Source organism: Brassica oleracea, chromosome C4 (genome assembly GCF_000695525.1).
Source record: "Brassica oleracea var. oleracea cultivar TO1000 chromosome C4, BOL, whole genome shotgun sequence".
NCBI lineage: Eukaryota > Viridiplantae > Streptophyta > Magnoliopsida > Brassicales > Brassicaceae > Brassica > Brassica oleracea.
This window is the reverse complement of record NC_027751.1, coordinates 9,129,507-9,141,797: the sequence shown is the minus strand read 5'-3', so window position 1 is coordinate 9,141,797 and position 12,291 is coordinate 9,129,507. Positions and strand designations below refer to the sequence as shown.

The 12,291-nt window shown below is 34.4% G+C and overlaps 3 protein-coding genes across 6 annotated transcripts; 1 reads left to right on the top strand and 2 right to left on the bottom strand.

Annotated features, from left to right (window-relative positions):
• Positions 1-177: 177 nt before the first annotated feature.
• On the bottom strand, positions 178-1,629 carry LOC106340319. Of its 4 annotated transcripts, none has more exons than XM_013779201.1 (3): positions 1,430-1,627; positions 620-1,056; positions 178-535 (listed from the first exon to the last, which is right to left on the bottom strand). In XM_013779201.1, the coding sequence occupies exons 1-3, from the start codon at positions 1,509-1,511 to the stop codon at positions 446-448; spliced, it is 609 nt and encodes a 202-aa protein (XP_013634655.1). In that variant the 5' UTR covers positions 1,512-1,627; the 3' UTR covers positions 178-445. The 4 variants fall into 4 exon arrangements, with proteins under 4 accessions (XP_013634655.1, XP_013634657.1, XP_013634656.1 ...); XM_013779203.1 differs by having other exon boundaries at positions 620-1,038; XM_013779202.1 differs by having other exon boundaries at positions 620-1,038; positions 1,415-1,625.
• Positions 1,630-3,824: 2,195 nt separating this feature from the next.
• Positions 3,825-4,541, bottom strand: LOC106340108. Its single transcript, XM_013778970.1, has one exon. It carries the CDS (start codon positions 4,372-4,374, stop codon positions 3,991-3,993), a length of 384 nt encoding a protein of 127 aa, XP_013634424.1. The 5' UTR covers positions 4,375-4,541; the 3' UTR covers positions 3,825-3,990.
• A 2,806-nt stretch (positions 4,542-7,347) lies between these two features.
• LOC106338047 (uncharacterized mitochondrial protein AtMg00310-like) lies at positions 7,348-8,115 on the top strand. Its single transcript, XM_013777111.1, has one exon. It carries the CDS (start codon positions 7,348-7,350, stop codon positions 8,113-8,115), a length of 768 nt encoding a protein of 255 aa, XP_013632565.1.
• Positions 8,116-12,291: the final 4,176 nt, after the last annotated feature.

Sequence of the window (12,291 nt, the reverse complement as noted above, 5' to 3'; positions counted from 1 at the left end):
TCATAAAGTTATCGGAATTTTACTCACACAACTTCACTGCATTGTTGCGATTTCAGTAACTAACGTGTGATTTTTAATGCTAGCGTTCAGATGAGGCCAAGTAAACATTCACGTATCATTTTGTGTGCGTGTGTATATACACGAAACTGATTAAAAAGAAATTGCAACCGAAAATTCCTTGACATGAACAGATGACATATCTTGTTAAAATAATTATCTAGCAAAGGCTGTTATTTGAGCTTCTGATGTCCACTCATTGTTGAATATTTTACTCATGTTCTTCATCACCACACTAGAAGTCATGAATCACAATAGCAAATAATCAAATACTATAAAATCTAATCATTGGACCCGTAGGCGGTTCTGTGAGCAAACAAAATTTCGGACACAGTGCTAGGTATATCAACAGTAGCCAAGTAAGTCTTGGCTAATACTTGCCTGTAATTTATCTTCCAGAGCCTGCCATCACATCAAACAAACCGCAGCAACTTAGCCACGAGGTTCGAACAACTGGTGGACCAGAAAGCAAAAGACTCTGCATATATATATGTCCAGAAGATTTAAGGAAACTGCTCAAATACACAGGAGGGGAGAAAGAAATAACAAGAGATGATGATACCTTCTCTTGAGAACATTCTGGCACTTCAGATTCTTTCACACTCTTGACATCTTTGCTTGTTTCTGGCACTTCAGATACTGGAATGCTACCCTCCTTTGCTTCTTCTGGTCTATGCTTCTCTTCACTTTCATCAGACTTATGCTGGACAGAATCCGAAATTTCAACTTGCTTGCTTTTGTCCACACCATTCTCCTCTTGGCCTGTTCCTCGTCCAAGTGCTGTAAAGCCTTCATCTATCGCTTCTTGTCCTTGAGGAGCGTTTGCATCTTCTGTTTTCTCTTTGACAGTGCTTTTCCCTAGACCAGATAAGGGAGAAGGTGATGGATCTCTTGTCCAAAATTCCCCATTTCCTTGAGAACAAGAGGAACTCAAATTTCCATCACTTTCTCCCTCATCTTGGCTTCCATGTTCATCATACCCTGAGATGTTCAGTAAACCTAAAGTTCAAAGAAACTACAAACAGTCTTTCTATTCAGAACATTACTCGGAACAAAATAAAAAGAAAACCATCCAGCACTTGTTGCAACTTGCAAGTAACTAATTGAAACAAACATCACACAGACATCCAAACACGAGTCATATCAAAAGTGAAAGATGTGACTTGTTTTCAATGTTTCTTCTTTTCTAAAGTAAAGTCACAAACATTAGAACACTCTTCAGACAGAGATTTGACTAAATCTCTGTATACCCCACAAGATCCCCCAAAAGAAGATTCATATAAATTAGGACCAACGTGTATCGTTCAACTAAGTAGAGTATGAACTTGTAGTACTTTTAAAGAAGAAGACAGTATACCATGATCATTGATACCTTTGTTGCTTGGACAGGCTCCAAAAGCTTCCAGCTCCTTCTTCTTCTTCAAGGCCTTTCTCTTCTTCGCACCAGACGGCATGATGAACGGCTTGTAAACCAGCTGCTGCAGATGAGAATAAACGAAAAAAAAGGTTTTGGTGTTGGTTCGTTCACTCTAAAGGTTCTCGAGTTTCTCTTTGTCACAGTGGGGTTTGCTTGGCTTTGTTTGTTTATATGTGATGTTTATGTGGAGTTGAGTTTCTCTGACTTTTGTCTGCATGTTTGGGGAAAATCAAATGTCACTGTAACAGCCAAGTCAGGAGATAAGGCGTCGTCATACGGCTCCATATCTACAGTCGATCGGTTTCTTTTGGTAAACTTTCATATGATTTAATGTGGTTCGGTTTGGTTCAAATCGTTTTATCCAATCAGAAGCTCGTTACACCCTAGTTGCAGGGAAGCTTTACTGGACGTTCGCTTTCCACTTCGAATTCGAAACCAGAATCAGAATTTTATGGAAGCTTACAAAATCATGTTTCTAAAACGTTTTTAAAATATCATACTTAAAAACACTTTGGAAACTTACGATTTTCTTTTGGAATCATGATAATGTTTTTAATAAAAACACAATGTCATAAATAAATAACAAATTATGTTTTTGTTTTTATATAAAATCTAAAATTTAATAGAAATGAAATATAGAGAATATAAATATACAAATACTAAAACAAATACTATAAATATTCTCTTTGCATTGAGGTTTTTATTAGAGATATAGCATATATATTCAAATATATTGTCTCAATTATTTATGAAATATTAAAAATAAGTAATATAATAATTTCTTATAAAATTAATTTATGTGTATTTTCACATTTTTAAAATAAAAATGTTACTATTCACAGATCTTTACCTAAACCACTCTCTAACGTGAGTGTTTCATTTGCTCTGCCTTTTTAAATAAAATAACAACCAAACAAAAAAAATTTGCTCCACTTTCAAACAATATATTACTTTAGTAGATAGACTGCTTTTTGTTAATTGTTATCTTGAATGGGAAATAAAAGTGGTTCTTATACACCATATGGATGGACTGCTAATTAACCACTCCCCATTCGTAGCCTCTGAGTAGAAAGAAGTTACGATGAACCACCCCCATCGAAGATCACTACACTGGGAATAACAATATAATTTTTACAGAATCTGTATTGGTTAATTAAACAAAACAATTTTAAAATGAAATAAATAAATTATAAGTTCTCATAGATGAGAGTTATGGGTTTCTAGAATATAAGAAAGATAGAAGAGGTTACAATATATGTAACAGGTAGAAAAAATGTAGATTTAGATGCAGTTATAAAATATTTGAGTATTTTTTAAATAGATAATGTGGAAAAAAAAATGTTGGAGATAACATTTATCAATAGGTGATCATATTTTAATAGAATAGATTATTTAAATTATTATAAATAAATAAATGCTTTATTTTTATTTAAATCATATAATTTTAGTCATAAATTTTATAAAAAATTTATATATACATATATATATACGCTTCTAGCAAATACTTGCTTCCTAATTTTCTTTCAAAATCGTTTTTGCGCTTCCATACGATTCCGATTCTGGGTATAACATAGGTTACACCCGTGTTCTCATTTGGCTTAGGCAAATCTAAATTGTATAGGTCTTATAAAGGAAAGCATGACCAGCCCAGAACTTTTAATGAGCATGGAAAAAAACAATTTCAGTTTGCTAAATGGTTAGGGCATCAGCATTAGGAGTTCATAAGGGGGGTTCACACGCTTCCCGAAAAAAAAATTATTAAAATATGTTACAGTCACGACTCTGTCTCGCAACGTTCCTTCTGCATGAACCAGGGTCGTTACTGTTCAGCGGGCTCCACGCCACGTGGCGGCCCGCTATTGGTCAATTTTTTTTTTTTTTTTTAAATCAAACGAAAAATAAATAAAAAATAAATAAAAAATTCACATGATGAACCCCAAACGGGGGTTAATTAATTCGGCTGCCCTTATGGATTGTTAATGGGCGAATAATAAATATGGCTTAATTAGCTCTTATCTTTATGAAAACTTCAATGCATTTCTCTCTGCATTTCTCTCCTTGATATCACCGGTGGCAACTAATTTCTACTAGTATCTTTCTCTCTCTCAATCAATGACAACCGAACAGCTGTTTCAGTTCAGCTTTTTGTCCAAGATAAAATCCAACTCAGATATATTCATCACTCTTCCATAATTCCAGTTAAAGTACAAAAGACACTTGAGACTTGACTAAAATTGGATTTTCTTTTAATTTTAACGTATAACAATTATTATTTTTCTTTCTTTTCTTCTCACAATTAAAACGAATTTCTCTGATGATGTCTTCTCTTATAATTGAGGAAAATAAAAAATTAAAAGAACCTGAAAACATATTTTTCTTTCAATTGTTTCACATTTTTCCCAGCTTTACTTTAAATTTATAAAACAAAACTGGTAAATTTTTCCGTAAATTGTAAGAATAATAGGAAGATAAATCAAATGGCAAAACCGGGTAGTAGTACTAGTAATAGGTTTAATTCAAGCCTCCAAAAAACCGGTTAACTTGAGAACCGAGTTCCGAACCCGGCTCAGATCTCTTCCCTTGAGAGTTCTTCCAGTACCTGTGCAAACCGAAAACGCCATTTCTCCTCCTTGGATCCTCCGTCCGACGATAACATGCGGCGGAACGATCTCTCCTCCACCGCCGGAGTACTCATCCTCCTCTTTCCCGACGTACCTCCTCCGAAACATGTTCTCGGGAACATTCACCGGAAGCGATCTCGATAACTCCGTCCTATTGATGATCCGGCTCGTCTTCTTCATCTCTTTTACACCGAACATGTGGTTTTCATTCCCGTCGTCTCTCTTGAAGCTGAAATCTTGGGAGAATAAAACCTCAGATTCATCGAATTCCTCGGCCATTAATAACAAAGAGAATTATAATTGGAAAGTTTTGTTTAGTTATGAGAGGATTAGAGATTTCACTAATCTCTGTAGATAATGGGATGGTTTCTTTTAAAGGGGAAGAGAGAAGAAGACAATGAAGGAAACGTAGAGAGTCTTGAGAAGTTGTGTTGGGGTTTTATGTGTGTTTAACTGTTTATCAAGTGCATGATGTCATGGTAATGGCATAGAGTGCGGACCCCGCTTTAATTTTCTATTTATTAATATTACAAATAGAAAAATAATTTTGGTATATGGACAAATCTTATCTATACGTGTCTATGCAATGCAAACTGAGACTTGACTCTAAACTGGATCGTTCCTTTGGTCACCATCACTAAGTCGCATCAGGTTTGTCATAGTTTTGTCTTTACTATCTTACTTTTCTAACTGTGTTTATAGCCGTGAATTTATTCCTCAAAAGTTCTTTTGTTCCAGGGTGCTAACTATATGCTTTAACCTTGAATTATCAATATTTTGGGGTCTATAAACACTCACACAAATAGATTATAGGTAGAGATGTTTTATATGAGCATTGAATGTTTATATGAAATATCACAATCATGGAAATATAATTTAATACCACTAGAACATTATAACAAAGTGGGTTTCAGTCAGTTTGTTGATTTTTTTCTTCTCCATTAATTTTAATACTAAACTGGCGTAAATTAATTATGATTGATTGTTAACAATCCAACTAATAGCTGGACGTGTCATAAGAAGAAAACAAGTTACTATTTTGAAATATTATCTTAGGCAAATCACTTTTTAAGCGTTGGGTGTATCCGTGTATGTTTTAGCAAAATAGAGACCACAGATTTTTTATGAGGCTGTGACACAATCCTCGTTCCTTGGTTTGGTTAGATGAAATAATTGAATATTTTTTTGCTCACACATCACAACTACAAACTTTTAGCAGTTTACTTTTATAACGAATATATGTAAATATATGACGTGAACACCCGTGAGTGAATATGCCATATTTTACAACTTGTGTATCATGAATGTTTCTCATGCATGGTTTACAAAACAAGTTAAAATTTTCTTCCGTAATTTTCTGGAAATATTTTAAAGCTAAACAATGTTTAAAATAAGCAAAAATAAATTATCAAAACTATGCATCAGAAGTTCAGAACCAGATCAAGCATCATGTCTAGATTTTGGAACGGGAAAGACTTGTACTTTTGTTTCGTACATGAAAAATAACTGCAGATTGCCATACAAAACTACATGGTCGAGCAAGTCTCAGCTATGAAAAAGTTAAATCTTTTTAATGAAATGAGTTTGTTTGAATCGATCACAATATGTAATCTACTTATTCTTGCTCTTTCAGGCCTTTCAACAAGTGGTAGGTTCGAATATTCTAAACTTTAAATGTAGGAAAGATAAAATAAGAGTTATTCTTGGGTTCACCCCCAAGGTTCACCAGCCAATAGGATTTTATTATTTCAAATTTGATATTTTTTACAAAAGGAAACAAAATATTATCAAGTTATATTATGTTTTTAAAATAAAAAAGTAAAAAAAGCAGCTACAGAAAAAAAAAATTAAAAAAATATTTTTAACGTCGTCAGCAAAACATTAAACTTTAAATCATAATCCCTAAACTTTAAATCTTAAACCCTAAACCCTTGGGTAAACCTAAACCCTTGGGTAAACCCTAAACCCTTGGGTAAACCTTAAACCCTTGGGTAAACTCTAAACCCTTGGGTAAATCTTAAACTATAAATAAAAACACTAAACCCTATAACTCTAAACCCTAAATCCTAAACCCTGAACCCTTGAGTGTTTTAGTGTTTATTGATTTTGATTTAGAGTTTAAGATTTATCCTAGAGTTTAAGATTTATCCTAGAGTTTAGGGTTTACCCAAGAGTTTAGGGTTTAGGATTTAGGGTTTAGGGATTAGGATTTAGGGTTTAGGGATTAGGATTTAGGGTTTAGGGATTAGGATTTAGGGTTTAGGGATTAGGATTTAGGGTTTAGGGATTAGGATTTAGGGTTTAGGGATTAGGATTTAGGGTTTAGGGATTAGGATTTAGGGTTTAGGGATTAGGATTTAGGGTTTAGGGATTAGGATTTAGGGTTTAGGGATTAGGATTTAGGGTTTAGGGATTAGGATTTAGGGTTTAGGGATTAGGATTTAGGGTTTAGGGATTAGGATTTAGGGTTTAGGGATTAGGATTTAGGGTTTAGGGATTAGGATTTAGGGTTTAGGGATTAGGATTTAGGGTTTAGGGATTAGGATTTAGGGTTTAGGGATTAGGATTTAGGGTTTAGGGATTAGGATTTAGGGTTTAGGGATTAGGATTTAGGGTTTAGGGATTAGGATTTAGGGTTTAGGGATTAGGATTTAGGGTTTAATGTTTTGCTGATGACGTTAAAAATATTTTTTTTTTGTAATTACTCCTATTTTTTATTTATTTATTTTTACCTTTTAATTTTAAAAAGATAATATAATTTGACAATATTTTATTTTCTTTTTTAAAAGATATCGAATATGAAATAACACAATCTCATTGGTTTTGGTTCACCTTAGGGGTGAACCCAAAAATAAGTCAATATAATAATTTGTTGATAACTTGGCTAGATTTTGAAGTAAGGTAAGACGAATTAATATACGGGAAGTTGGAAACAATACTTTCTGTGTGTTTTACTGAAAAAGGAATCTAGACGTCTGCGTGTACAGACACATCAGGCTCCGTTGCTTTCGGCCCACGCGTAGTGTTTTAATATTTTGGCACTGTATACAAATACTATTCTAACGTTAGTGGTAGTTTAAAATTTATAATTTTTTTTATTAACATGGGAACAAAGTGAAGGTGTTTTCTTTTGTAAGAATGCAAAGTGAAGGTGTTGCACCAAAAAAGAAAACAAAGTGAAGGTATTCACTTTCTAATGAGAAGATCAAATAACAATTTAAATTTATAAAAGCCATTGCAGTACTTACGGCAATGCCGGCGTATACAATGTCATGCTTCAAAATACCGCTCCCGCTGTGTAAACAGATTCAGTCTATGCTCACTAAGTTCTGGTGGGACGCTAACCCGGAGAAGAGAAAGATGTGTTGGGTTGCTTGGTCTACGCTTACCTTGCCGAAATATGCAGGCGGGTTAGGTTTCAGAGATGTGGAGACGTTCAATGACGCCTTACTAGCTAAGGTAGGATGGCGCATCATCCAGCAACCAACATCTTTGATTGCTCAGGTCCTGTTGGGAAAATATGCTAAGAACTCTACCTTTATGGAATGCTCGGCCTCCTCTTCGATGTCACATGGATGGCGGAGCATCCTCGCTGGACGTGATACACTAAAGAAAGGGTTGGGATGGATAGTTGGGAGCGGAGATAAGATATGGGTATGGAAGGACCCATGGCTCTCATGTGAGGAACCGATGACCCCAATAGGACCTGCGAACTTGCGAGACACGGAACTGCTAGTAAGTGACCTTTTATGCCCTATCTCAAACTCTTGGGATTTGGACAAGATAAGGCTCTACATCCCTCAGTATGAGGAGCATATTTTACGCATTGTCACAAGCTCGGCGCCCGCACCTGACCATCTAGAGTGGCTTCCAGATAAGTCAGGGAACTACACTACCAAGACAGGTTACGACTTAGATATGACCAGTGCTGTTGAGACTGATACCTCATTGTCTTCTTTCAACTGGAATAAGAACATATGGAATATCAAAACGTCACCAAAGATCAAAGACTTCTTATGAAAACTGGTTAGAAAGGCAATCCCGGCCAGCTCAAATTTAGTAAGCCGTGGGGTTCCTGCCTTTGATTGCAAGAGCTGCAACGAGTTTGAGGATGGCATGCATGTATTTTTACGATGTAATATTGCTGATCAAGTATGGAGTCTGGCCCCGCTGGAGACAAGGCCTGATAGGTTACTACCATCGATTGCAGCATTAATCACCACGGCGACAACACACACGGTCCTCCCTCCGACTGGTCTGACTGTTCCTCTGTGGCCCTGGTTATTATGGAACCTGTGGAAGGCAAGAAATAATCTCTGTTTTGAGGATAGAACCTTTTCCGCTATGGAAATTATGATGAAGTCCATCTCTGACGCAAGAGAATGGCAATCTGCACAGACCCTGGTCACTCATGCAGTTAAGCAAGTCCAGCTTAACAATGGTCCATCAAGTGCGCAAGCTCCCATTGCTCCGACCAGCACTGTAATTTGCAATGTAGATGCAGCATGGGATGCTCAAAATGGGAACTGTGGAATCGGCGGAATTTTCTCAGGAGGAAACCCCCGAGCGACAGTTGAGCCCATATGCTGCTCTCGCAGTTCTGTTTCATCGGCATTAATGGGTGAAGCCCTTGCCATTCGTGCAGCGGTGATGTATGCCGCTTCGTTGAATGTTAAATCCCTGATGATTCTGTCTGATTCTTTGTCCCTAGTGAAGTTGTTGAAGGGAAGAGGATCAGCTCCAGCATTGTTCGGCATTTTATTTGACATCTATCATTTTAGCTCTACTTTCGATGTTGTTTCTTTCTCGTGTGTTTCTCGTTTGAATAATGCGCTAGCTGATTCGGTGGCAAAATCAGCTCTCTCATTGCTAAACTCATCCTCCGTTAATGGAGGCTAGACTCTTTTAAGTTTAATGAATGAAGTGTGTTTGATCAAAAAAAAAACCTCTAACCACTAGGGAATGATAGGTTGCATTCATATAGAATTTAGAGGTCAAACTACAATGACTTGTTTGTAATACATTAGAACATTTTTAATGTAAAATTCTATTTTTTTCTTCAAAATAGAATAATTTTATAGTAGAGTTACTAGAGTAGTAGTTCTAATCATATTCTATTTTAGAAAAAAATGAAGTAACGAATAAAAAATAATTATATTACTTTATTTATAGAATAAATCTACTTCTAAAATATTGTAGAAAATATAGTAGGGTTAAAAGAATTTTTACTTTAAACTGTATTTGGAATAAGAAACGGAGTGGAGTTTAAAATACTCCAGGAGATGCAAGAAAATGAGATGGAATCATGTATACCTTTTTGGGGGATTTGTCTTAAAAGACTAACAATAACAAAATCATAAACATGCAAAATATAACAAAAAGTCATGAAATTACAAATAGTTAGAAGTATAAAGATTAGCTCAAAGCAAGCAGAACAATCAACTAAACAACAAACCGAATACTAAGCAATATTAAGATTTTGAAAGGGTTTAATCAGGCTGGAAAGTATTAGGCGTTAAGGATCTATCATAGAGATTAATTAATAAACTCACTTTTATACAGAGCATAAACTAGGCATTCTAAGTTCAAAAAATAAACTAGGCATTCCGTATTATTCATTTCGCGCCTATATATTTATGATCAAAAGTCTTCCTTTGTCACTGGTTGACTTTCAAGTTAACCACCTACGTTTAGATTTACGGTATTTGAAAAAAAGAAAGAAACCAAGAGGGGGATTAGGCCAAAAGATTAATGTCAATTGCAAAAAAGTTAAAGTTCATATATTCCACAACTGTAAACCTCAGGGTTGTTATACACTGACATCTCTTTAATGGAATTGTTAGATAACTCTTTATTGATGAAATGTATTATTACTCTGATGGTTATCGAAAAAATTAGCGGCACCAAGTATAGTAACACAATTCTAACTATTGCACTATCATTTGCTGTCTTCATAAATCCAATCATACAAATCCATCTATTTTTTTGTAAGAGTATAAGAAGAAAACAATACAAACTTACTTGTATTGTGGGGGAAAAGACTTTGGGATCTGAGAACCAGCGGAGCCCCCGTAGGCCATACTTTCCAGATCTATCTTCAAATGCGAATATTCTCCTATGAAATTTTAAATTCTCTGGTGGAGTAATCATTTCAATGAATCAAATGGATTGGAAAGCAATATTATTTATTTATAGTGGAGATAAGCTTATAATCATTAATCTTGTGACAAGAGCGCTTTTTTTTTTTTACTTAAGAAACTTTCGGTTGGATTTCCCGTAAAAGTTTAGAATCTCGCAATTACATACACATATATAATATATACATACACATACATGTATTTTAAAAACCTAAGAGCAAGAAATCCCCAATAAAATTGCTCTAAGAACTCTCGTTCTTGCATTTAAGATGTCAAAGTCTCAATGTAAGTAGTTGGCAAAAAAGGTCAAAATATAAGAACTGTTGTCACAAGATTTATAATGCAGACAAGGGATCACCTGTTCCTGAGATGCGAGTACACCCAAGATGTATGGAATGTAGTCTTCAGCAGATGCCACCCCCCTTTGGCGAGCTTCTCGGATTGGTCCGAACTACTATCTTGGATCCGAGCAGCTGCGACGCCAGAGCTAAAGCTTCTTAGGAAACTAACTTCTCAAGCTACGATTTTCCATTTATGGAAGCAAAGAAACAACCTGATACATAATCACATCTCACTCTCTCCTGTTTCAATCTTCTACTGCATTGATAAGGAGTTGAAAAACATTATCTCAGCAAGGAAAGGCAGGAAGTACTTTAGATCTCTTATGTCCATGTGGTTGAAATAAATAGGTTCTTGTAGGTTTAATTGGTGATTCATCTTGTTTTTATTTTTTTTTTGCTAAGATGGTTTAAACTTAAGATTGCAAAATCTTCCTTTCATTTATATGATATTTACAATTTAGCAAAAAAAAAAAAAAGATTTATAATGCAATAATTTGTACGTGTTCTTGCATTCTAAGATGTTGTCAAGTCTAAACATATGTCGCAGCAGGGTCTATTGAGCGAGGGCTAAAATTATTTTCATATATATGGGAAGAATTATTAAAATTCATTAAATATTGAGTTCATATATGTATGTGTGCGACAACATACATGCGTATACGTATGATTTTACGTAGGAAAATATAAACATGGTATCTTATGAAGGGAATATGTAACTGTTTAGTTATACGTTGTACGTATATTCTTGTGTTTATATACTGTGAAATTATGGTGGTGTGCTGGCTACGGAACGAACCACTAATTAACGGGCTTATCCTGATTATTCGTCGCTTACTGTTTTGGTTAATCTAAAACGCACGAAAATGTCACATGGAAAATAAAGTAAGATGAATTTGTAAATCTATTTTCGTGAGTAAACGGCACCTTGGCCAATGGCTGATGTTTCGGTTAGGTTCCTGTCTTCTCGAACCTTGTATTTTAAGCAAGCTATATTTGGATAGTCTAATAGGAATCTTGCAAATGTGTATATATATATGACTACTACATATGAATTCGTATATACTTTAGGTTACACTTTTTATATTCGTGTTGATGGCTTTGAGTTTAATTCCTTTGTACAAATTTATTTGTCCAAATAATCTTGATATACTTAAAGTGCGGATATAATATGTGTTCTTATGGAATCTTTCACTGATAGATTTAACAACTAACTAGCAACAGTGCCACCCTCCATGTAACGAGAATTCGTTACACATCTATATTATTAAAAAGAAGTGCCCATTTGAAAATGTTCTTACTTCATTAATTAAACTCACTTTTTTTTGCTTGTCCAAACTGCATAATTTATTACTTGTCTTTTCAGTTACATTAATGAAATATGCTTAAATTAAATTAAATTTCATATTTTATTGTTTGTCTTTTTCAGTTACCTTAATGAAATATCCTTAAATAAATTTGGACATAATGTCATTTAATCAACGAAAAAACTCATGAGTTATCCTTACGTGCTTAATTTTAATAATGGAGATTTTTAAAAACGTGCATCATTAAAATGTTACCTAAAATAATATATAACATGCATCAATAAAACTAGAATTTGACTCACACAATTGTACGGATATTATTTTCAGTTGATTAAATTTAAAAATAATTATTTATTCAAAAAATATTTAAGAATGACTATGTTTTTAAAAATTATATGGTATTATTTGCTCATA

Coding starts and splice junctions, on each gene's coding strand:
- LOC106340319 (XM_013779201.1), bottom strand. CDS start 1,511: ATGCCGTCTGGTGCGAAGAAGAGAAAGGCCTTGAAGAAGAAGAAGGAG. Junction 1,057..1,429: donor AGCCTGTCCAAGCAACAAAG/GTATCAATGATC, acceptor TTTGAACTTTAG/GTTTACTGAACATCTCAGGG. Junction 536..619: donor CAGAATGTTCTCAAGAGAAG/GTATCATCATCT, acceptor ATATATATGCAG/AGTCTTTTGCTTTCTGGTCC.
- LOC106340108 (XM_013778970.1), bottom strand. CDS start 4,374: ATGGCCGAGGAATTCGATGAATCTGAGGTTTTATTCTCCCAAGATTTC.
- LOC106338047 (XM_013777111.1), top strand. CDS start 7,348: ATGCCGGCGTATACAATGTCATGCTTCAAAATACCGCTCCCGCTGTGT.